We start from the raw sequence: 23,013 nt of genomic DNA on the forward strand, positions 1-23,013 counted from the left end.
CGCGCCTGCGCGGCTGAGGCACCGCCCCCTCCCGCCCTCCCGGCGGAGTCCTCCGCCGTCCCGGCGTGCCCCGCGCGCACCACAGAGCGTGGCGCCGGCCCCGCCGCTCTCCCCGGCTGGCTGCGTGCGCGCGAGGCGGCGCGGCCGCGGCGACATGGCGGGCGTGGGGCGGACGGAGGAGCGGGAGCAGCACCTGAACGGAGAGCTGCCCCCCGAGCCCGAGGACAGGGACGGCGCGGCCGGGCTCGGCGCCGAGGATGGCGCCAAGAAGAAGCGCAAGAAGAAGAAGAAGGGCAGAGCGGGCCCCGCGGGTAGGGGCCGGGCCGCGCCGCGACCCTGCGCGGACGGGCTGGGCGGCACGGGGGCCGCGGGCCGGCACAGCGAGCGGCCAACGGGCAGGGCTCGGGGGCACGGCTGCGGGTGCAGGGCGCCAACGGGGCCGCAGCCCCGGCCCGGGGCAGCGGTGCGGGCTGAGGGGATTGCGGCGGCTCGGAGGGGGCTGGCGGTGCCCGGAGGATGCTGCTGCCGGTCGGTTGGGCTGGGGATGTCCTTCCAGCTCCGGTGCGCGCAGGATAAGCCACGGCTTCCCTCACTCCCTCCTATGCCCCGAGGGGAGAAGGGTGTAAAACTGCTGCTGTAAAAGTCATCCCGCGTGATGGAGGCTCTGCACCCCTCCCAAGTTCTCGGAGAGAGCTGGAGCAAGTCTGGGCAAATAGTGTAAAGGCGCTATGGTTTGGGTTTGTTTTAGCAGGCCATCAGCGATGATTGTCCTGCACGTTTATAATTATCTACTTCACGCCCATATTATCTCACAAGAGCAGTCTGCTGCTATGGCAAGAAGAATTAGTTACCGTGGCAGAAAAAAGTAATCAGAAGTGTCAGGATAATTACCTTTATATGCAGGTTCCAATAACAGCACCTGTCACTGTAATGTCCTACAACCATATATGTTGGGGCTGCTTTAAAAAAGAAAAAAGCATTAGGTGTTCTGGTATCTGTAGGATGAGTAGAACATAATGTTTTTATAAAGTTTTGGGGGCTGTTGGTTACTAACGTGCAGCTAATGTTTTACTGTAAGTAATACTTTAACTTTACAAACAGGACAAGAAACTGATAAAGAAATGGAAGGAGCTCTTGATGATGTAGCAAAACAATTGGACAAGCAATCACTGGAGGAGAAAGAAAAAGATGATGATGATGAAGGCAAGTATAACTTATATTTTCTCTTGACATTTCCGGTTTCAGCTTCTTCTAAGACTCCATTTTAACAGACTGCTTACAGGTGTCTTTCTTGATTTGATTTTGGTTGGTGGTTTTTTTTTTTTGGAGAGGTGAGATTCTACTATCTATACTTTCTACTTTTTGTCAACAGTTTTGCTGTCACACAGGTGTACATATAGAAAATAACAGGAGTACAAGCTTTAATAAAGGTTTGTGTTTTCAAGGATCTAACTACTAAAGGGAAATGTTTAGTTTGAGATAAGGTAAGCTGTAAATCATTCTCACTTGCATTACCATGGTCAGAAACATTCCAAATCATGTTTCTTATTCTTCTCTTAAAACAAAACATACTGAGTGAGTTTTAAGGGAGCATTTTAATTAACAGGAGGTTTTAGAATCTTTACCATTGACTTTAAACCTACTCATCTGTAATTATAACTTTTTATTAAAATTGAGTTGGGGTGAGATTAATACATAAGCAGGATGCACACTTTGTGTGTTGCTTGTGCCATGCAGCTGATTTTCTATGTAAGAACCTTGAAAGTGTCTGTTTTGAAATCCACACTGGGTCCATCTTTTCTGTAGGAACATCATATAAAGGTGCTGTGTTTTCTTTGATTTGGTGAATAGTTCTCAATAGAAATGGATGTTTAAGAAAATGCATTTCTTAAATTAGTAACTTGGTTTCCTTTTTCTGAATTAGCATATAAAGTTGGCTCAGCACTGTGAGCAGTCTGCTTAGAAATCATCTTGGTTCACTTGCTGGAATTTACTTCTAATAAATTGGGTATGGAAGTTTTAAAAAATCAATATGCTGAGGTGTATTAAATAACAAATTTATCTTTGACCATTATCAATCTGCAGCATCCAGTTTAATGCAGTTACTTTCCACAGAAATGTATTCTGGGGTTTATTTGTTTTGTGGTACCTTTCAGGTTATGGAGTTGAAAGATAATTAATGCAATATGTGCTTTGGCATCTTTGCAACTTGAGGAAGAAGTATTGAGTAGGATAATGGAAACTTTATACAATGAAAAGAAATATTTGAAAATCATTAGAATGGTTAGAGTTCTGTCTCAGGAGAAATAATATTGATAGTTGCAGATCAAATGTGGTGCTCTTTTATCCTTTTGACTGTATTAGCAATTAGTATTACAATATTAGAAAGTATTAAAAATGAAGTGATAGTATGACTGAATTAATAATCTTCCCTTTTTTCCACATATTAGACTTGGATGTACTTTACTTTTAGCAAAACTGATACTTTCGCAGAAAAAATAAAACTAATTTTTTGAAGACAGCTATGTTCTTGTCTGCCCTGGTTCTCACTATTTGCCATCTTAATTGTGTAGTTTTGGAATTGTTGTTTTAAGACCTGCTGCATCAGATTAAAATCGATAAAATACCTACTCCCTTTTTTCTTTTTTTTTTTTTTTTCCCCTTGATAAGCCCGTAACTGAGTGACCTCAAAAAGGAGACTATATAACTTTTGAACTCTAGGAGAGATTAGGAAATGCTCTTTGGATTTCACTTGCCATGTTAAAATATGCTGATATGTAACATTTTTGCATGATACTGTGCGAAGTTATTAAATGGCTGTACCAAAATGATATAAGGTCAGGCTTCAGTTCTGCAAAGATCTGGAACTGCATTTCTGGGGACAGTTTTTTTTCCTTAGCAGCTAAATAAGCTGAAGACAAGCAGGGTATTGGTCAGATGCAGTAGTTATGTTTCTGGCAGCACAGTTAGTCTGCAGCAGTCTTCAAGGACATGAAAGCACAGACAGGGTTAGTTTGGCTTGCAGTTAGCAATTTCACGTGCAGTGATGTATGAAAAAGCCACAATACGCAGATAGCAACAGCAACAATATTTAAGAAACGCTGTCATTTTTTCCCCTTCATTAAGGCCTAACCTTAAAAAAAAATTATCAAAAAAACACCTGGTGAATGAACTGGAGTAATCTAATTAATTTCTTTGTGAATGGTTTGAGCACTGCTCAAGGTCGAGAGAAATGTGACCAAGTTACCGTATTTTAAAGACATTTATATGCATTGCTAAGGATTTTTGGCTGCCTATGAAATATAGATTGATGAAGAATCTGGTAGGTTGGGACTATGTTATAGATACAAAGTATTTATATTTGCAGTTCTTTACAGAAATTTAAATTAAGATACTTAATGCCGAAAGGAGCTGGAGAGGGTCAGGAGTGACATGACTGAAATTTGCCCCAGCTGCAGGTTTACAGCATTCATGGCATAAAAATGCTGATAATATTGACCATCATGAGAGGCTTGAAATCTAGGGACTGGAACAGCTGGTCAGTGTTTTGATTTGGTTTTGTTTTTAAATACCAGCTTCTGTATAAATACACTCAAAATGGAATGCTTTGACTTGATTCTAGAAGTCTTTTCAAATTTAATTTTTGCTGTAGTTTAAAGTGTTCTAAATGTAGAAGACTAGTACTTGTCTATTTTGAAAATAATTTGTTTAGGACTAGAAGGTTTAGTTAGCTAATAGCACCTGAGATACTGAACATGAAGTAGGTAGGCATTAGATGTAGCCAAATGTGAAGTCTGCAGGGTTATTGTTACCTCTCAAATGTGGCTGTAAATGGTGTGGCTGATTCTTGGTGCTTCTATGATGTGCTCCTTAGAAACCTCTCCCTGGTATAGATTCATAGAATGGTTTGGGTTGGAAGGCACCTTTAAAGGTCACCTGGTCCAAGCCCCTGCAGTGAGCTGGGGCATCTTCAGCTAGATCAAGTTGCTCAAAGCCGTGTTCAGCCTGACCTTGAATGTTTTCTGGGACGGCGCATCTTCCACCTCTCTGGGAAACCTTTTCCAGTGTTTTACTGCCCTTGTATCTCCCACATGCAGTGGTTTTGCTGAGTGTTGTTTGTGACCTTCCCTGCTATCTTGAGATTAAACTTATCCTGGCCTAGAGTGCTGTCATCTGTACTTCTTTGGGGTCTTTATCGTTCCAAATGCAGTAAGTTCTTTCGCTGAAGCATCAAAAGATGGGTTGGAAGCAGTAGTTTCTAGGTGTTTGTTAGCTGTTGTGTCTAATGCAGTTCTCTCTTGTGTCCTCCAGCAATCCCAGGCATCTTTTTGCCTGAATTGAGAACAGAGAAATATGAAGTAGGACTTTCTGAAAATGCTTTCCCTGAGCTATATTTTTTCTTCTGTTTGGTGATACGTTTAAGTTGTTGACTTTCAAAACCATCTTCTCAGGTCTGTGTTTGGTGTAGGGATCGAAAATGCTGGTGGTTTGGTGGCAGCTTCTGGATGTTGTCTTTTAATCCATTAAAGTCTTCTGTAAGAGAAGTGTTTCCAGATAGTCCAGATGTTTTTATGTCGTCTTCAGACTTATTTGGTTCTTTTAAGATTATTTTATGTTCACCTGAGCACTTTCTTTCCTATAGATGGAGAGGGTGAAGGAGATGGAGCAACTGGGAAAAAGAAGAAGAAGAAGAAAAAGAAGAAAGGACGTAGGTATCAAGCACAAAAACATAGACTATGTGACTATGTAATTCACTTGATTAAGCATGTGAAAGTGGTGTTCTTGGCAGCTGAAATAAATTTTGGGGTGCAGTTTGTGTTTGTAGGCTAAGTCTGGCCAAGTTGTCTTATTTCTGATATCCCTGAATGCCGCTGAGGGCATTCATTGGTCTTGGGCATTGACCAAATAAAGTCATATGAGGGCATTGTGATATGATGTTGTCTTGGTAGAAGCCCAGATTCTAGTTAAGGGGATCTTAAATAACTTTTGCTGTTTAACTTCTATGGTTAAAATAAGCTGTTTAGTATTTCCAGAGTGTAAAACTTTTTAAAATTATATTCAACAGCTAAGGTCCAGACAGATCCACCTTCTATTCCAATATGTGAGTTATTTCCCAGCAATGTATTCCCGAAGGGAGAAGAGTGTGAATATCCGCCAACACAAGATGGGTGAGTGTTTTAAGCTTAAGATATAAATGCTTTCATTTTGATGTGCTAAAAAAATACTAATGTACAACTAAATGGACAAAATTAGTAATATACTTTGGGTTTTTCCTTTTCTTGTATACCTGGATCATCCAAGAACTCAATGAATACAAGTCTTCAGACCATAAATGTTTGTCCTTCCCTACCCTTTTAATTAAGGTGTAGCCAGTATGAGCAGAATTGCCATGAGGCAGGGAGCTCTTGAGACCCAGGGTACTAACAGGCTTTCAGGAGGCTGCTTGTAAGAAAAACAGTCTGAATTAGAACTGAGTGAAAAATTTAGGGAGATAAGACATTATTATGCAGCAGTTTTGTGACCATTGAGATGCCAACTTTTGTTACTTATTTTTTGGTATTTAAAAGCCTATGTGGTATATTCTGTGCTTTGCTTCTCTCTGAAGGAATATATAGTTACTGTGAGGTCACCTGTTTTCTGTAATTCATAGTGATGTTGGAATATTACACAATTGCACTAAATAAGCAACAGCTTCCAGTAGTTTACTGGAACAGAGATCTGCATCCTTATATTTTTAAAAGAAACTACTATTTCTTTATGCTTTGTCAGGAGCTAGGGCACACCAGCTTGACTGAGTTTTCCTGATTTTTTTTTTTTCCTATGTGAAGTGTTGTGGAAGGTCATATTTTACCTGGGAGAGACAGGGGATGCATGGCATAGAATTATCTTGAACTGTGTGAAAACCTGAATGAAAAAACCAAGTATTACTGAAAACTATGAAACTTCCCAGGAAATACTGAATCAATGCTCTGACAAAGTAGTTGAAACCAAAGGGAGAGAGTAGGTAAATATTTGTATGTCTGTAAGCGTTGTCTAGTGTTCAATGACTTTTTCTTCCGAATAAAATAACTTGAAATGTTTTTTAATTGGTTATTTAAAGTCAATGCCTGTTTCTCATGGAGTGTAAGTAACATAAGAGTCTAGTACACCCTATAAATTGTGCTCAGATAATATTGTTTCATTTTTATAAGATTAAAATTTGCTTTTGAGGAAGCTTTTTCTTTTTCATGTCTTAAATTTGAACACAAGGTGTACTCTTATTTATTTATAAATCACTGCCTTGTTTGCGTGCACAGGATTAGCATGCTAATGAAGACCTTTCACAGGATAGTTCTGACAGGCTGATCCAGGAGTGACTTTTTAATGTTAAGGAGTTAAGTATTTTTCTGTATATGCATATGCCACATTCCTAAGGGTATGATTTAAGTAAACCAAGAAATTAGATGATAAATATCTTAAGCATTTATATAGTTTATTAACGAATAACATACTGTTTTTACACCTCTGATACATATTCAGCTATTGAAGATTAAATTATTTGCTCTGGTTTAACTACTATTTATTGAAAAGAAAAAGGATAGAAGCAATAAAAACAAACCTTCTTTTTCATAACAGGATTTAACTGGGGTTTCTTTTCTCTACCATGAGTGTTCTGCTATAGAGAAGAATATATTCTTCTAAGGAACCTGAAATAGTTTCCTCCTACATATAATGTGCTTGAGCAAATATATGCTTAGTTTTTTTCCTAATTTAAATATTTAAATCTTATGATGCTACTTTAGTATTTCCTAATATAAGCAGCTACTCAAATTAGTAGCTGACATTAATGCCAGGATATTTCATATTCTGAATAGTAGCTTCATATTGTATATCGGTGGAGCATTTTTGTGCCACATCTCTTATTCATGCTGAGGTCAGTAGGGTTTTGTCTTTGATGTTTTTTAAGAGTTGCACTTCTATTCTTAACTCTTGATGTCATGTGCTTTCTAAAGTTACCTCTCCTCAACCTACAATTGTGTATTTTGTGTCAGAAGTTCAACTAGAAGTGGGTGTCATTCAAACTTCAGCAAAAAAAAAGAGCAGATAATCAATACTTGCATTGACAACAGACTGACAGGTTTAACATTTTTATATCTCCAGTATTTATTTTTTTTTGAAGCTTTTGTTTTTTCTTGAAGATATCTGAATTTGAAATTATAAAACTGGGGGGGACAGAAAACAAATAAGCAATATTTCATGATATACCAATTTTGTTAAAGTAGAATTAAGGAATTCTTGACCCTGCCTGCTTGATTCTGCCTCTGTGCTGTTACGGAGTCACAGAATGCAGACTGGTTTGCTTTGGAAGGTACCTTGAAGATCATCTAGTTCCAAACCCCCTGCCATGGGCAGGGACACCTTCTGCAACTTCTCTGGGCAACCTGTTTCAGTGCCTCAGCACCCTCACAGTAAAGGATTTCTTCCCAGCTTCTAATCTAAATCTACCATTTTTCAGGTTATAGCCATTACCCCTCTTCTGTCACTACATGACCTTGAAAAAAGTCCCTCTCCAGCTCTCCCTTTCAGGTTCTGGAAGGTGCTGTAAGGTCTCCCCAGAGCCTTCTCTTCCCCAGGCTGAACAGCCCAAACTCTTAGCCTGCCGTCATGGTAGTGGCGTTACAGCCGTGATCTTCTTCATGGCCCTCCTCTGGACTCACTTAGACAGGTCCACATCTCTTGTGTTGGGGCCCAAAGCTGCACATAGTACTCCAGCTGGGGTCTCACAAGAATGGAGTAGAGGGGCAGAATCACCTTCCTTGACTTGCTTTTGATGCAGCCCAGTGTGTGATTTGGCTTTCTGTAACGATTTGTGCTAGTGAAAACTGCAGGCTGTGGACTGGAGTGAAAAGCTGGACCATATGGCTTGGAGCAAGAGTTGAACTTGTTCAGCTGACATGTGGCAGGCAGCACCTTGTGAAACTGTCAAAAGCTTGTTAGCTCATGTACCTGTTGGAGGATTTGATGTTTGGTGCAAGGCCTTCATCTGATCAATTGATTTTTCCCATCATGAAGTGCTTAGGCCCAAGCAGGAATTCCTGTTGCCTCCCTCCCTGAGCTCCCAGGTGGCAGTAGTGCAGCTTTGTCAGCAAAATGCTTTGTGTCTAATACAGTTCTTTTACATGGAGAGGCTGTTCTGTTCCCCAGATCACTTGCATGAAGTGACTATATGCTGAAATGCAGTAAGACACAGTGAGGGTGGCTTCCTGCCAGCTTGCTGGAGTTTGCACTCAAGTCTGTGACAGATGGCAGAGCAGCTGCCCAGACTCTGTCAGCAGTTCTTGATACCAAAGGGTGTTCACTGCTGGAATCCAGAACAGTCTGAAAGGATCCTTGAGTCTCTGTCCCCAGTGTTTTTCTGCAGTGCACCTTTTCCATCTTCAATGACTACTGTGCTGGCAGAAGTCCAGTTTTCTAGAGGCAGTGCAGGGGCCCAGGTGCTGCAGCCCGTTGCTTTCTTTTTAAGGTAGAATTTGCCAGAATTAGACAAATTATAAGAGTAGTATGTGTGATGCTTGCTACTGGAGCAAGACAACTGCTCTGAAAGGTAAACGTGGGATTTATGCTTTGCACTGTTGTTACTTTATCTGAAAAGAAGCAGAAAGTTCAATGGAAACAAGCAAAACAGTCTCAAAATACTTTAGATCCTCTGATCATCCTGAGATAGATTTATGGAATAGCCTGTTATCGTCCTTTATATTTTCAACTTTTCTTAAATTCTTCGTATAGATATATATACTTGTAAACTTGTATCTAAGTATATACTTTCAGTTCAAAATGCAGCAAAATTGCAGGACATAGTCTCTTAGTTCACTCGTACCTGTCTTCTGACTGTAAAAGAAACTCAAAATGGAGCTAAGTTACATATGTCTATGAAACAGGTAAAAAGCTACACCTTTGGATTTCAAATACTTTACACTCTGTGTATTCAGTTATTATTTCAGTTTTTGATGAGAATCAACTCATTTGCATTAATTTCTAAATTTGAAAACTTTGGCATATTTCAGCATCTTTGGTCCATCTTGTCCATAACCCATTTTCTTTTAAGACCCGCCTGCCAGCATGTGTAGCTGTGTGTTGTTCTTAGTAGTTTTTGGCTTGCATAGCATGTACAGAATTGTTTGAGTTACCACTAGGGGGTTTTGTACTAATATGTGGCTGCAGTTTCACCATTTGAAAGGGTTATCTCTGCCTTGTAGTCAAGAGTAGTCTTCTGGTTCAGTTCTGACAGTTGCTGGAGTATTTAAGTCACTTTTTTGTTTGCTTTAATGGAACCTTGGTTGCATTGCATTTTTGCACAATGAAAAATACATTCAAAGCTAATCATATACTTAGTCCCATGTTAAAAAAATACTCTCCCATTTGTTCTGTGAACCTACCAAAGAGCCAGAATGAGTGGTGCTCTTCTGTGACAAATGCTAATTCACCATTCAGCCAATTTAGAAAGTCACATTCTGGCATGTGTTATAGTTACCATGCTCTGTGTTAGGTGTTATTACCTGAATATTTTGAGCATGAGTGAAGATAATACTGGAACTGTGCAGCAGTGCAGAACCTGAAGGCAGCTCTCCCCTGCTGCGGGGGAGGGCTGCCCCAGAACCGGAACACGCAGGATGGTCATTCCATGGCCACGAGCTGTGGGGCTGGTCAGACACGGTTCTTGTAGAAGCGTTGCAGGTTAGAAAGGCAGCTGTTTGGTTCCTGGTCTCCATGTGTTTTATTGAGGAAAACAGGGGAGGAGTGGGGAGACTGGGGAGGGGGAAGGGAAGGCGAGGGAGGGTACAGGCTCCATACGAGCCCAGAACCAAAGAGCCCGTTCCGGATCTGGCTGGGGATTTTATCTCTAGGGATGGGGGGCGGTCCTGACTCACATCCAGTCAGAAGGGGTCAGGGGGGCGGGGTCAGGGACAGGAAGGACACACGTTACAACAGAACTGCAAGCTGTTAAATTTTAAAGATGCTTATTGTCTGTGTCAGCAACAGTTTCTGGGCCAAGCAGCCACACTACAGTGCTGAGGTTCACCTCTATACAGGAACAGTGCTATCTGTATGAGTAAGATTGTGGAAAAAAAATAAACTTTTTGCATGAGCAAAGCCTGTTGCAGGTTTTTGCCCTGCTTAAACTTAAGGTGGAATTGCAGGCATTAATATGAATTTTATACACCTGTCTCTTTAGCACCCTGCTTATCTGGGCCTTGGTAGGATGTTACTGCCTTTACAAACAGCTGCTAGTCTGTAGTATGGATAGATGTTTTTAATAGGCTTCCCTTATTCTGAAAATTGTATCCATCAGGATCTTTTCTGTTACACAGAGAAATGTAGACCTGACTAGCTAATAAATGCTTTGCAGGCTTTAGACAGAAGCTGTAATGACTGCTGTGATTATAGTAACTTGTTTGAAACGCTTGCTTTGTTTTCAAGGCGAACTGCTGCTTGGAGAACAACTAGTGAAGAAAAGAAAGCACTAGACCAAGCCAGTGAGGAAATCTGGAATGATTTTCGGGAGGCTGCAGAGGCACACAGACAAGTGAGGAAATACGTTATGAGCTGGATAAAACCTGGAATGACAATGATAGAAATCTGGTGAGGACACACACCTTCTGGAAGACCTCTGCTGTAGACTTTTCTTCATTTTCCAGGGGGGAGAGATTTAATCCCAGTTTCGTGTGCTTAATTCACTGTGTCATGAGCATTGGGGAGATTTGTGTCTGAATTATGCAACCAGTGTTGCCAGTTATTTCCTCTAAGTTTCCTCTTGTATTTTTAGCTTATGCAGCTTTACAGGGCCTGGAATTATATCGAATTTTAAACTAAGCTTTCCATTTGTTCACTTACTTTGATTATATCTTAATTTAGATTTCGGTGCCTTCACTACTCTTACACACAAGTTCTGCAGCAGTGCTGGGAGAAGCAGAAATAGTAGTAGCACTGCTGGCACTTGCCAGAATTGTCATGAAATGCCATGTGGACACTGCAGGTGCAGTCTGTGGCTGGGACTGGGCAAAGAGGCATAAAATCAGCATGGCTGTGTATTCAGTCCAGGGAAGGAAGGCTTGGACTATGTTTAGTCTTCATTGACTGATGTTTCTGGTGGAAACACAATGAGGTTTTTTATTCTCAGTTATTAAGATATAACTGAGCAAATGGATTAAGAAGAACATGAATTTGATTAAGTTTAAAGAAATAATTAGCCTGGAGTGATTTTTGTTACTCTTCCAACTATTACTTTTTCTGTCCTTCAGTTTATCTAGAGTGAATGTCTACTGTCCAAGTACTGCACTGATCCAGAACAGTTTAGCTTCCAAAATCAGGTGCTTTCAGCCTGGTGTGACTGAGGACTGTGCTGACAAGAGTAGGATAGTAAGAAAGCTAATGAGAGCTGATCCCCAAGGTAACTGTGCAAGGATAACAGAAAGAAATAATATACTGTGAGGGAAAGTAGAAGAAAGGCAGCTCACTAGGCTGGATGAAACAAATCTGTCATAGTGAATTATCCAGTTTGACTGTTCTAAGCAGTCATTTTCTCAAAACACAACAATTCTTCATAAAGTACCTTGGGCTGTGGGGCCTTGCTGATTAAAATATGCTCTTTTTTTCATATTTCTCTGAGTTAATGGCTTTCTTAAGATCAGAGTATGGTACAGTGCTGTGAGCTGCAGTTTACCTTGTTCACTGACACTGAAGGAGAATGCACCGGTGGACACATATTTGTGGTTTTGCAGTAGCTAGCATCTTGAGATTAGACAAAACCCAAAACCAAATGCTAGTCTCATGAGGTTTTATTTTATCATAGTTATCACTCAAATTCTTTAAATAGTGGTCCTTTTGTAATCAGACTTGTTTTAATAAATGAGAGGCTTTATCTCCTTTTCCCCTTCCTCCTTTTAAATCACAGTAATTGTAAAGAAAGCATTTAATTTGCCTAAACTTTGGTTGTCTAACCTCTGCTGCTCGGGAAGAATGGATTAAATGTAGCTTGTAAAGGATAAATATTTTAAACTTAGAGTGAAAACACTAGAGAAGTACTCATTTTTGCCCAAGAAAAGGTAGAGGAAGCAACACAAAGAACTGAAGGTCGTTATATTGTGCTTATATTTTTCAGCCTAGGGTGTCTGTCTACTTAGCATACAAATAGTTTGATTTGACATGAAAACATTTGCTTTAATATTTTTGAGATTTTGTTCTTGTGTTGATTTATTTGAAGTCATCATAAATACTAATGACAACTGTTCTTTTTTTTTTTTCCCTTCTCCCTCCCCTCTGCCTTTTAGTGAAAAACTAGAAGACTGCTCACGTAAGCTGATCAAGGAAAATGGTTTAAATGCAGGTCTTGCATTTCCTACTGGGTGTTCTCTGAATAATTGTGCTGCCCACTACACTCCCAATGCTGGAGATCCAACAGTCCTGCAATACAATGATATTTGCAAAATAGATTTTGGAACACATATTAGTGGTTAGTTTTCATTTATGAATTAAAGCTTTGAGAACATTCTTCAATGCAAAGGCCATGTAGCTAACTAACTTCTGCTGATTTCAGGTCGTATTATTGACTGTGCTTTTACAGTCACATTCAATCCAAAATATGACAGACTATTACAAGCTGTAAAGGATGCAACAAATACTGGAATAAAGGTATGATCATTATATAAGTTATTTACAAAGTCTTTTTCAGTAAATGTTATTATTTTCTATTTATATTTGCACTTTATTTTCAGTGTGCTGGAATAGATGTACGTCTCTGTGATGTGGGGGAAGCCATACAAGAAGTTATGGAGTCTTATGAAGTTGAAATTGATGGCAAAACATACCAAGGCAAGTTCTTTATATAAGGACAGCCCTTTTTAAAGGGTGCATATATATTTATTTGTACAAATACTGATTTTGATGTATGATTTTGAAAAGACCTCTTTGCTAGAAGTATGGTGTGAGTCTTGCATAAATACATATTTATGGCTGGCTTGGCTTTCCTCTGGAGAAATATTCTTGGCTTATCCTTCCAAGTATTGTATCTTTAACAGGAAAAATGAAAGCTAAATAACAGTTTCCAGCTGTACAGATAATTTGCTACTGGCTGTTTGGCTTTATTAATAAGCTTTTGTTGCTGTTGGAGTTGCTGCTCTTTAATAATGGAGCTTTGCTATAGCATACAAAACAAAACTTGCATCTTGGCTGCTGTTTGTACAAGATGTGTAGATAGTTCTGTTTAGTTCCTCTGCAGTATCATGAGTCACTATTTACTTTCACTAAGGGCTAATAAATTGCTTTAAAGGGTTTACCATTTGTTAGGAAATTGCCTGTAAATATTAATGTTTTCTTCCAAAGTGAAGCCAATTCGCAATTTGAATGGACACTCCATTGGGCCGTATAGGATACATGCTGGAAAAACAGTACCTATTGTGAAAGGGGGAGAAGCCACAAGAATGGAGGTAAGTTGTTCTTTAATCTTTCTGTTATATTTCCTCAGTGTTACTGCAAGAATAGTATTTCCTGTGCACTTTCAATTTGTAGTTTTTGTGATTCTGGTGGATAATTGCAGCAGAATGACTGCTCTACTGTGTAGTGCTCCTGTAAAGGAGTAGTTTGATCTCAGTGGCTTCTCCATTTTAGCCCTGGTGTGTTCAGGTATCTGACACTTTCTGAAATTGAAGCCTCAGAACCCTACTATTTAAAAAACAGACCACCAAACAAGCCCACTGCTGTTGAAATCTGAATGGCCATAATGATGTTTACTGTAATTCTTGTTTAATTATTTCTCAGTGTGTATATGTTATTTAAATGGAGTGTTGGTATGTTGCATTTAGCAGCATGGAAAAGGACAGAAACTCATATTTAGGGGTGAACTGGAATTCAGGAACTCAAAGTTTTCCTGAAAGGTGTTTGGACTTTCAGGTCATTTCTACTCCTTGTTTGTTTATTCTGTAATGAAATCTCTTGCTCAGGTAATTCCTGATAAATACATCTGTAGTGTAGCTTTGGGGGACTTTTTGTGAGTACTGTTAGATATAGTATCTTTCTTGAAAAGCTTCCATTGCAGTTTTTCTGTGTGGATAAAAAATAAGTGTATTTGTAGTTAGTGTGAGAGGCTAGTTGAAAGATGTCTTTTGGATAGCTTTCTGGAGCAGGGGAAGGGCAATGGCTGTACCTGGTGTGACAAACTGCCAATTGGGAAGGCAGTATTCAAACATGGAACCTGAGATTTAGCCACCATTTTTACAGAAGCTTGTGTTCTAATGTGATAAGAAGGCTTATTTAAAAGTTGGGTGATGAGATAAGAAGCTTTTAATTTCATTCTAAGCCTCGTCAGTAATGATCACCAGTAAGTCTGTCAGGGTAAATAAGACATGTAAGAGCTGAATAGGCACAGGTGTGGTCTGGACAGGAATGTTTTTTGAGGTGGGCTCACTTCAGTGAAAACTTGTATCATAGTTGTTGACCTGTGATGTGTGCAAAAAGACAAAGTTCTGTCTATCATCTTATCTACATGACTGTGCAAAGAGATTAAGAGTATTGGAAAAGGAAGATAGAAAAATTTGTGTGTTCTTATTTGACTTAAGTTAATGGTTTGGTTTTGTCATCATCATCATCAGTATATTACTAGTATGAAACAAACTTCTTTAAGTACTGCTTAAAGATTTCAGAGCTTTGTTTTGACTGAATATTGAGACACTGGGGAGAAGACATTTTTTAATTTCTTCAGCTTCTGTAGGTTACTTAGGACACAATCCTACATCATTAAACACAGTGAATTTTGGCAATGAAGAATGTGGAGCGTAGCCAAGGTCTTACTGTACTCTGCTAATTATAGTATCAAACTGCAATCCAATGAGTTTTTTGTGACTAACAGAGCCTCTGATGATCCTTATTCTGAAAAAGTGGTGTTTAAGTGAATTTTGTGGCAGCGTTGTGTGTGGGTTTTTGTGGGTTTGTGTTTTTTAATGAATCAGTTGAATATTCAGGGACATCTTCAAGAGTTTGTCTTGAATTTGAAGCCTGGATTACTGCTTTTCACATAGCTTCTTAATTTGGGGTTGTGACTTTCAAAGTAGCTTAATAATGTGAACAGTTCAACTCATGGTGTCAGTCAGTGTTTGATGCCCTGGCTTGTTAATTCCCTGTCACAGTCCTGCCGTTAAGGATGTGTGAATGCACATGGCAGAAATGAGTTTGTATGATGGCATTTCAGTATGTTCTTGGCTAGACTTTTGATAATGCCCTTGCAGATGTATATCACCTTCATTTCTTGAAGAAATTCATCTTGTGGAATGGAAATGAGCAGGTTAAGGGTATATACTAGCACCTGTTACCAGAAAATTCTTGCAGAAATTGGGCAGAAAGTTCATCAGTGCAGTAAGTCTCTGTAATCAATGTTTATTTGCTATGTCTAAACTATACATTTCTTAGGCCTTATAGCAAAGGAAATAGCAACCTTAATAGCAAAGGAGAAGTACTTCCAGTTAGCAAATGTAGTTCCTTAGCTATGCTAGATGTATGCCTTGACAATGCTTTAAGTGCAATGACTTTGAGAAATTGTGGCTAGAAACATGCTGATGCTTCTGGCTTGAAATAAAATGGTACCAATGTAATATAGTGGATGATTTGGAGATGGCTGTAACTAATGTGTGATGTCTCCATGCTGAATTTTTTTCTACATTGATTTGGCAATTGAATCTATGTACATCTAATTCCTCGTATTCAGAAGTTGTAATAGTGGGATGTTGTATTAGAATGACACAATGTCACATTTTCATATTGCAACATGATCTTTTTTTCTCTCCTTAGGAAGGTGAAGTGTATGCTATAGAAACCTTCGGTAGCACAGGAAAAGGCGTTGTTCATGATGATATGGAGTGTTCTCATTATATGAAGAACTTTGATGTTGGGCATGTGCCAATAAGGTTGGATTTTGTTGGTGTATTTTGATGGAGCTATTACCCCCTTAGGATTCACATTTGATACAATGCATGTTCTTCACTAATTAATAAGTCTGTCAGAAGACTCAAAGGGCAGTACAAGCAATATTCTTGTTATAAAATACACTCTGATTGTAAATTTGCAACAATATGGAATTACTTAAACTGAAAATGGAGAAAATAGGTTTTCAGAATTTTATATTTGTTTTTAACAATCTTCATACCATTATTTTTATAATTAATATATAGATTCTATTTCTGTATTCATCTGTAGATTAAGTGTATAGTGGGTTTTTTTTGGCCAATATCTCTCCTATGGTTGTATGCCACATCTTCGTCTTACTGCTGTTCCCAGAATATATTCAAGCTATTTGTGCCATCTGTTTATTTAATGGCTATGTTGAGAGTTTTGAGGTTTTGTTTTAGTGCACTGCTGTAAAATGAAGAAATTACTCATTTTTAGTTTCACTGGGTTTTCATTTTGGGATTTCTAGTGGTGCATCATATTTTCTGAAGGAAAGACTACTCTGGTTGGAAACATGTCAGGCACACATGCTTTTCCATGGCACAGACTAGGAATGTGAACGAGATAGGATGGGATGAATTAGCCTTGCAAAGGAACTGCTTGACTGGAAATAAACTTAGTTCTTAGTAGATCCATAAATATATATATTTTTTTATGCCTGTATATTGTAGGAAGTACAAATAAAAAGCTTACCAAATATTTGACTTCAGAAGTGAAAACTCAGCGTTTTAAACCACCAAGCTTCTGCCAAAATTATTTCAAAATTACAAACCACTCTGGATCAGGAAGAATTCTGGTTTTTTTTATGAAATGAAATGTCCTTTTATTTTTTAAGAGAATGATTCCTGTCCCTATGTTTAGTTTAGCTTGCAGATAAGTTCACGATCTGTTTTGAAGGATATCTGTTTGCAGGAAGAAAATGCACTTTATTTTCTAAAGAGAACATCTGATATAGAAAGACATCCCAGGGCTAGGTAGTCTGAAAATCTTGCCATCTAAGCTTATTTTTAATGGGTGTGCTTTATTTCTATAGCGAATGCTTGCTAGTGACACCTCTTTCATCTCAAACACATTCTTGTTTGGGTTTTTTGTCTTCAAGGCTTCCAAGAGCGAAACACTTGCTAAATGTTATCAACGAAAACTTTGGTACTCTTGCCTTCTGCCGCCGGTGGCTGGATCGCCTGGGGGAGAGCAAATACCTGATGGCTCTGAAGAACCTGTGTGACCTGGGCATCGTGGATCCATACCCACCCCTGTGTGACATCAAGGGCTCCTACACGGCGCAGTTTGAGCACACCATCCTGCTGCGCCCCACCTGCAAGGAGGTCGTCAGCAGGGGAGACGACTACTAACTCAGAGCCACCTCAGCACCTTTATACTCTAGGCTTTCTTGGAACCTACTATCCCAGAATTAATTTGCAACACATTGTCTGTTTTAACAGTGGACTGATGTTAATACTTTCCTTATTTGGAAAGGAAGGAATTTAATCTAAGGCAAGTCTTCTAATTGTAACTAACCATGGAAAAAGCTTTCAGGCCTTTAGAAATATTTCAAAAGTTACTTATTTTTTCTGTTCAGGGAAATACGTGCTATAAAGCTCAATTTTTAGTTTGGAATGAGTTATACATTTTGTTCTGAACATTTATGATAAAAGATGCTTTTCAAATATTTATATGACCATATTCCTACTTGAATGCTTTGAATGACTACACCTGATTTCTGCGCCCCAGTCCTCTATGATATTGCCTTTTAAACTTCCTGGAATCCATTTTGTAAAAAATAAAGACAAATTTTCAAATCTGAAAATATATATAATTTTTAGAAGTCTGGTTATGATTCTGGTCAGGAGTCCACTGGGAAACTGCTCTATTAAATATTTTACAAACTTGATTTGCCATTTCTTGTCTTGAAACTGGACCTTGTCATACCCTTCATGTGAAATTTGGCCTTTCATGCTTTAATAGTCTTGTCAGTGCTGGGATACAGGGCAACAAGTCATCAACCCTTTACAGGACAAAATGTGACAACTACAGAAGAGGTACGTGGTAAATTTGAGTGTGCCAGCCTTCAGTTCAGACTTCAGCTGTATTAGAACATGTCCAATGCAGTTGGTGGTCTCTTCTGCTGTTAGCAGCAACATGCAACTTTGGGCTGAAGTCAACTGAATTTTAGGATATGTCCCTACATAATCTTTGCCATTGGCATGCCCTCTTGCACAGAGTCAAATTTCATGTGATTCCCAGTCTCTTTAAAGTTCTCATTTGATTGCACGAGTGGTGGAGACAAGGAAAATTTATTTTGGTGTGTTGAAAGTTAGTTTGTGCAGACAAAATGATCTGGAGTATTTGATGTTTTCTTAACATGGAAAGTCATTATCTGTCTTCCTGCTGCAATGAAATCTGACTGTTGAATCCCATTTGTAAAGGTAAATTAAATCCCATGGCTCTTCAGGCCTAGATGCAATATGTCTTCCAGTGCTGTATCTTTACCTCATTACTTGCATATTAAAATTTTAAATAGTTACTGGTGATGAAATTGACAGCTCTGTTAATAGGTTGATAAAAGTGCCTTAAACATAACTGCTTAGGAAGCAGAGACACTTCACCTGCTCCTTTATAGTCACAGCCTGTCTCTCTATGGAAGAGTTCTTATTAACTTTGAAATATTAGTTCTTTTCTCCTCTGTTTTTTGGTAAAAGTTGCATTTTTGTCCTTTAAAACCTGAGTATGTGAGCTGCAGTTTAGAGGGGAGTAGTGTCATGTACTGCCTACAGTTTAAAACTCAGAAACTAGTGGGGTTCTTTTGCCCAATGATAAATATTGTTTAAACTCAGTACTGTTTAAACTTGTAGAAATGGATGAAATGGGATACTGAAATGTGTATTTCTGCTTGCTGTTTGGGAAACTTGGCATCCCAGCAATGAATTCTAATTTATGGAGCTGTGTGGTTATGTGTGTCTCAGCTTACCAACAGTAGCTAGTGTAGGTGCTTGTGCATTGCAAAGTAAAAGCTGGCACTTGAAAGAATCTGCTGAGTGGGGTTGCTGGGTACATTGCTGCTGCTATTTTTATTTATGCTAACAAGACCATACTCTATGCACTTCTTGATGTGATATGAGCAGGTTCTTGTAGCCTGGCTGGCTTTCAGCTCACCTGTTTTGGTACAAAACCTGCTAGAAACAAGACAGATCTGTTTCAGTTCTTGCCTGCTGATCTGCAGTTTCCAGACTTTTCTCTCTAGAAGTGCCTGTCCAGTAGTAGCTCAGTGGCACTTGGTATTGTTTCTACAGCTTAAGGCTGTCATAACTTCACTGAGGGTTACTTTAAAAACGTTTGGTTTTATAGATCAATGATGTGTTTCCTTGCCTTTGTCTTTTTTTCACCTGAATATAATAGACCCAGACTAGCAGAGCTAGTTTGGACTATGGCCTCTTTTAACTCGCTGGCAGTTAGTTCACATGTGGAGGCTGATAATCATGTATAACAAGTTGTAGTGGAAATGACTCAGAAAATTACAAGCAGAGTGTGATGATGATTGCTCTTAAGTTTAGTGGGTGTATATGGATACAAGCGTACTGTGCTGCTGGCCCTCCTGCATTTATGCCTGGCAGTATAAAAGGCAAGCCCTATTTCTATCTCCTCAAAATAAATACATTTCCTTCTGCTTTCATGTTCTTCAGGCTGCCTTTTTCTGTTGCTGTGTTACAAAGTCCTGGCCAGGCTGTCTGGTAAGTGAACTGTACTCTCTTGCTGCTTAACAAAATCAAAAGTTTACCAAAAGACTTCTGAGCCAGATGTTGAAGTTTGTTTTCTAATATTCAGAAGATGGGGTCATCTTGTTTCTGGTACATGCAGCACCAGAAATGGTGGTAGTTTTTGTAGAGATTATTAGGTGCCAGAGTTCAGAAGCTACTTGGCAGGGCTTTTCATTCACACAGACCTTGTGAGACGCATCTTTAGAGCATGTACAGCTTGACCTTCGGTGACAAGTCCTTTTGATGAAGGTATGGCCTAAGATTTTCCTAACCAGAAGACTAATTTTAGACTCACCTAGCATGCTTCTCTTAGATGTGGGTAAGACAGGGCTGGTGGATACAACAAACATGGCCAGCCATGAAGTACAAATTTTGCACGGAGGGATGGGTTTGGTCATCGGTTTCTGAAAGCTGCTGATGCTTGGGTACTTTTCGGAAAATAGAAACGTTGTAGAAACTACAGGGGCTTTTCACCTAAAATCCAGATTCTGCTACTTTTATGGAAGAGGCAGTAGTGTTCAGAGCCACAGGTTTCCTTTTTCAACTGTTTCCTCTGCTTTTGCACTGATGGTAGACTTCCTTGGAGTTAGCACTTCACGACTTGGCTAAGAATTGCCACCTTACCAGAAAGATTAGGGTTTTTCTTTTTAGTGGCAAATTTCATTAAAAAATGAAAATAAACTTAGTGCTAAGTAGCATTTTTAAGTACTATCCCCATGAATGTACTCTCCTACTTCAGACTCTAGCTTGTGAGGTAACAAACCAGTTCTACCTCTAGCTTTGTGGAAGCTGCTGTGTAGCCACCAGGCCTGCAGGGGAGATGGTGTTTCAAGGGTGAGTATGACCATAACATTTCAAAGAGGAGGCTGAAATAGGGCATGTGGGGAGGCACATGAAGTTCCTGTTACAGCAGGAAAACTGCTGCTGTGTCTTTTCGAATGATTGTGTCATGTTCAATGTAGCACAAAATACTGCTTGTATTTCAGAACAGTGCAAAAATATAGTAAGATGGTATGGAAACTTAATGATGGGACATGTAAACCTAACTGGAATTTGTTAATTTGATTTTTACAGCTGATGTTTGGAGATAGTAGGATTTGGCAAAATTCTTCTTAGTTCAAAAAAAAGAGAGTAAGGCTTTTCATTGTTATTCATTTCCCATGATTGTGCACTGTTGGTACTCAGCATTCTGTGGAACATCAGTCAGCTGTCCAGAACGGGCGGTGGGCAGGGTATTTTCCTCAGTCTTTGACAGAATAATGCTTTTGCCAAACACGTTTACAAAGGTGTGTTCAGATAAAGATCATGTAACTTGAGAAAAGCTTGGCATGCTTTGAAGCAGGTTATCATTTTTAGGGACTTATGCATAGTTTTTTTTTTTCTACAAGGATTCAAGAGGCTTTTTTGTTTTTATGATTTTGAATGTTTCAGTATTTTTAAAGTACAAGAAAATATAGACAACTCTGCTGTGACTCTTGTCACTTTTGACTTGGTTTTTTTGCCATGACAGGCACCCAACTCTTAAATTCATACTCATTTTAGCTTTGCTTTGCATTTCTACTGATGCTTATTTCTCCTTTTGCAAAGGTACAGTGCTTTAGGGAAAAAACCAAAAGCTGTGTCGGCTAGACAACAGTTAAAACGAACAGTAAATCTTCTGCCTAGTTATTGAAATTACAATTTTTTTTTCTTTCAGTAAGGCCAAATCTCTGAATCCCTTAAGTGGGAGAGGGCTCTGCAGCAGCCTTGTAGAGAAAAGTGAAAGCACATGCTGTCAGGATCCACAATCAATTACCACCCGTGACTGGAATCTGTTACTATGTCTCAGTTTAAGGTGAGGACACTTTGGCCGGTGTGCTGCATCCCTAGGATCTCAGCAAGTTTGCAGATGACACAAAGCAGGAGTGGCTGGTAGGCCAGCTGGGGGCACTGCCACACAAGGGGAGCAGGACAGCCCCAGGAAATGAGACGAGAACCTCATGCAGCTCCACAAAGGGAGTCACCATGTCCTGCTCCTGGACCTTATGCCTTCACCTGGTCAGAGGGTGCAGAGCTATTACATGGACTAGTTAAGCACTGAAGCAGAAACTGCAGAGAAGAGCATCTGAATTAGGTCAGCCTTGTGGTGGACTGCACTAATTATCTCTACCCTCCCCACTGCCGTGAGTAGGAGAACTGGAATTCTCACTTTCTCCTTCCCCTCTCTTGTGCTACCCAAGAGCATCAATGGGAAGAAAGCTGGATTTGCTTTTGCAGAGCCAATGAATGATATCTTTCAGAGAAAACCTTGAGACTCAGCGATCTTTGCGGCAATGCAGGGGAATTGCTGTAAGCACAGCCCAGGCAACATTTCTAGTAAAGATAGCAGGGTAAGATTCCTTCTAAGGGACTTGAGTACATGCTTAATAGTGATGATTGAGACTAATGAATGAACTCACACCCAAGTTGCTCTCTGCAAGTCCAAATATAGGCTCTTTCATTAATTCTTGTGTCTCTGAAGACCGCTATGGGTCTGGTAAGAGATGCGCTTGGGGAAAGGAAAAGTATCAGAAGCCTGAAAGGCAAATTTTCTGAATTACCTGTAAGTAGGAAAAAGTGTTTGAATTATGTTTATTTCCTCACCAGCAAGGAAAATATTTGAAAGACTGAACAGCCATAACATGTACATTTGTCAGATCACTCACTTCAGCAGGTGGCTTTTGGCTGAAAAACACAAAAAACCCAACCAACCAACCCAAAAAACCCCCCAAACCAATACCTAACTGTTTTGCATACTTAATTAGGATGAGCACAAGATAAAGAAGTTTGAGATCTGAGGCTGGTATGTGCTTGCTCTAACATGGCATCTTTCAGAAACAGAAATTATAGCAAAAGGCATTAATAAAACCAGCTGTTAAATCAGTGACAGATGGCCAAAGCAGTTGTACAGCTAATGCCTTAACCCATGTTAGACAAAATCTGAAAATAATGTTTAAAAATGTAATGATAATGTAGGAATTAATTCCAGTACACGCATGCTTTTCTGTCCACATCAAGGCATTTTATTGAGGTATAAACTTCGCAGAAGATGAGGTAAAAATTTGCATAGGACTTACGCAAAATAACTTCACAATTAAAATTTAATTGGCATTAACTCCTGTATGTGGAGGATTGATAATTCCTGCTTGTAAATTCTCCTCACTGCACAGCTCTGTTAATGCTAGTGGTAGGACCACGTAGTATAAGGTACAGCAGTTGTGGGTAATGAAACCAGACTGAGAATGCTTTCATGCAAACATTGCAGCTT

General features: G+C 39.4%; 1 protein-coding gene across 1 annotated transcript; it reads left to right on the plus strand.

The window, feature by feature from the left end:
* Positions 1 to 48: 48 nt before the first annotated feature.
* METAP2 (methionyl aminopeptidase 2) lies at positions 49 to 17,863 on the plus strand. Its single transcript, XM_085046850.1, has 11 exons — positions 49 to 311; positions 1,102 to 1,203; positions 4,643 to 4,708; positions 5,066 to 5,168; positions 10,459 to 10,620; positions 12,309 to 12,490; positions 12,575 to 12,669; positions 12,753 to 12,849; positions 13,360 to 13,463; positions 15,817 to 15,932; positions 17,072 to 17,863. The coding sequence occupies exons 1-11, from the start codon at positions 155 to 157 to the stop codon at positions 17,322 to 17,324; spliced, it is 1,437 nt and encodes a 478-aa protein (XP_084902976.1). The 5' UTR covers positions 49 to 154; the 3' UTR covers positions 17,325 to 17,863.
* The last annotated feature ends 5,150 nt before the right edge of the window (positions 17,864 to 23,013 follow it).

This window comes from Lichenostomus cassidix, chromosome 1Aa (assembly GCF_008360975.1).
Source record: "Lichenostomus cassidix isolate B80296 chromosome 1Aa, HeHo_3.0, whole genome shotgun sequence".
In the NCBI taxonomy this organism is placed as follows: Eukaryota; Metazoa; Chordata; class Aves; order Passeriformes; family Meliphagidae; genus Lichenostomus; species Lichenostomus cassidix.

What these genes read in the sequence shown, in the direction of transcription:
- METAP2 (XM_085046850.1), top strand. Translation starts at nt 155, where the DNA reads ATGGCGGGCGTGGGGCGGACGGAGGAGCGGGAGCAGCACCTGAACGGA. An exon ending in GAAGAAAAAGAAGAAAGGAC is followed by an intron (nt 4,709 to 5,065) that starts GTAGGTATCAAG and finishes TATATTCAACAG; the next exon opens with CTAAGGTCCAGACAGATCCA. An exon ending in TGATGGCAAAACATACCAAG is followed by an intron (nt 12,850 to 13,359) that starts GCAAGTTCTTTA and finishes TTTCTTCCAAAG; the next exon opens with TGAAGCCAATTCGCAATTTG.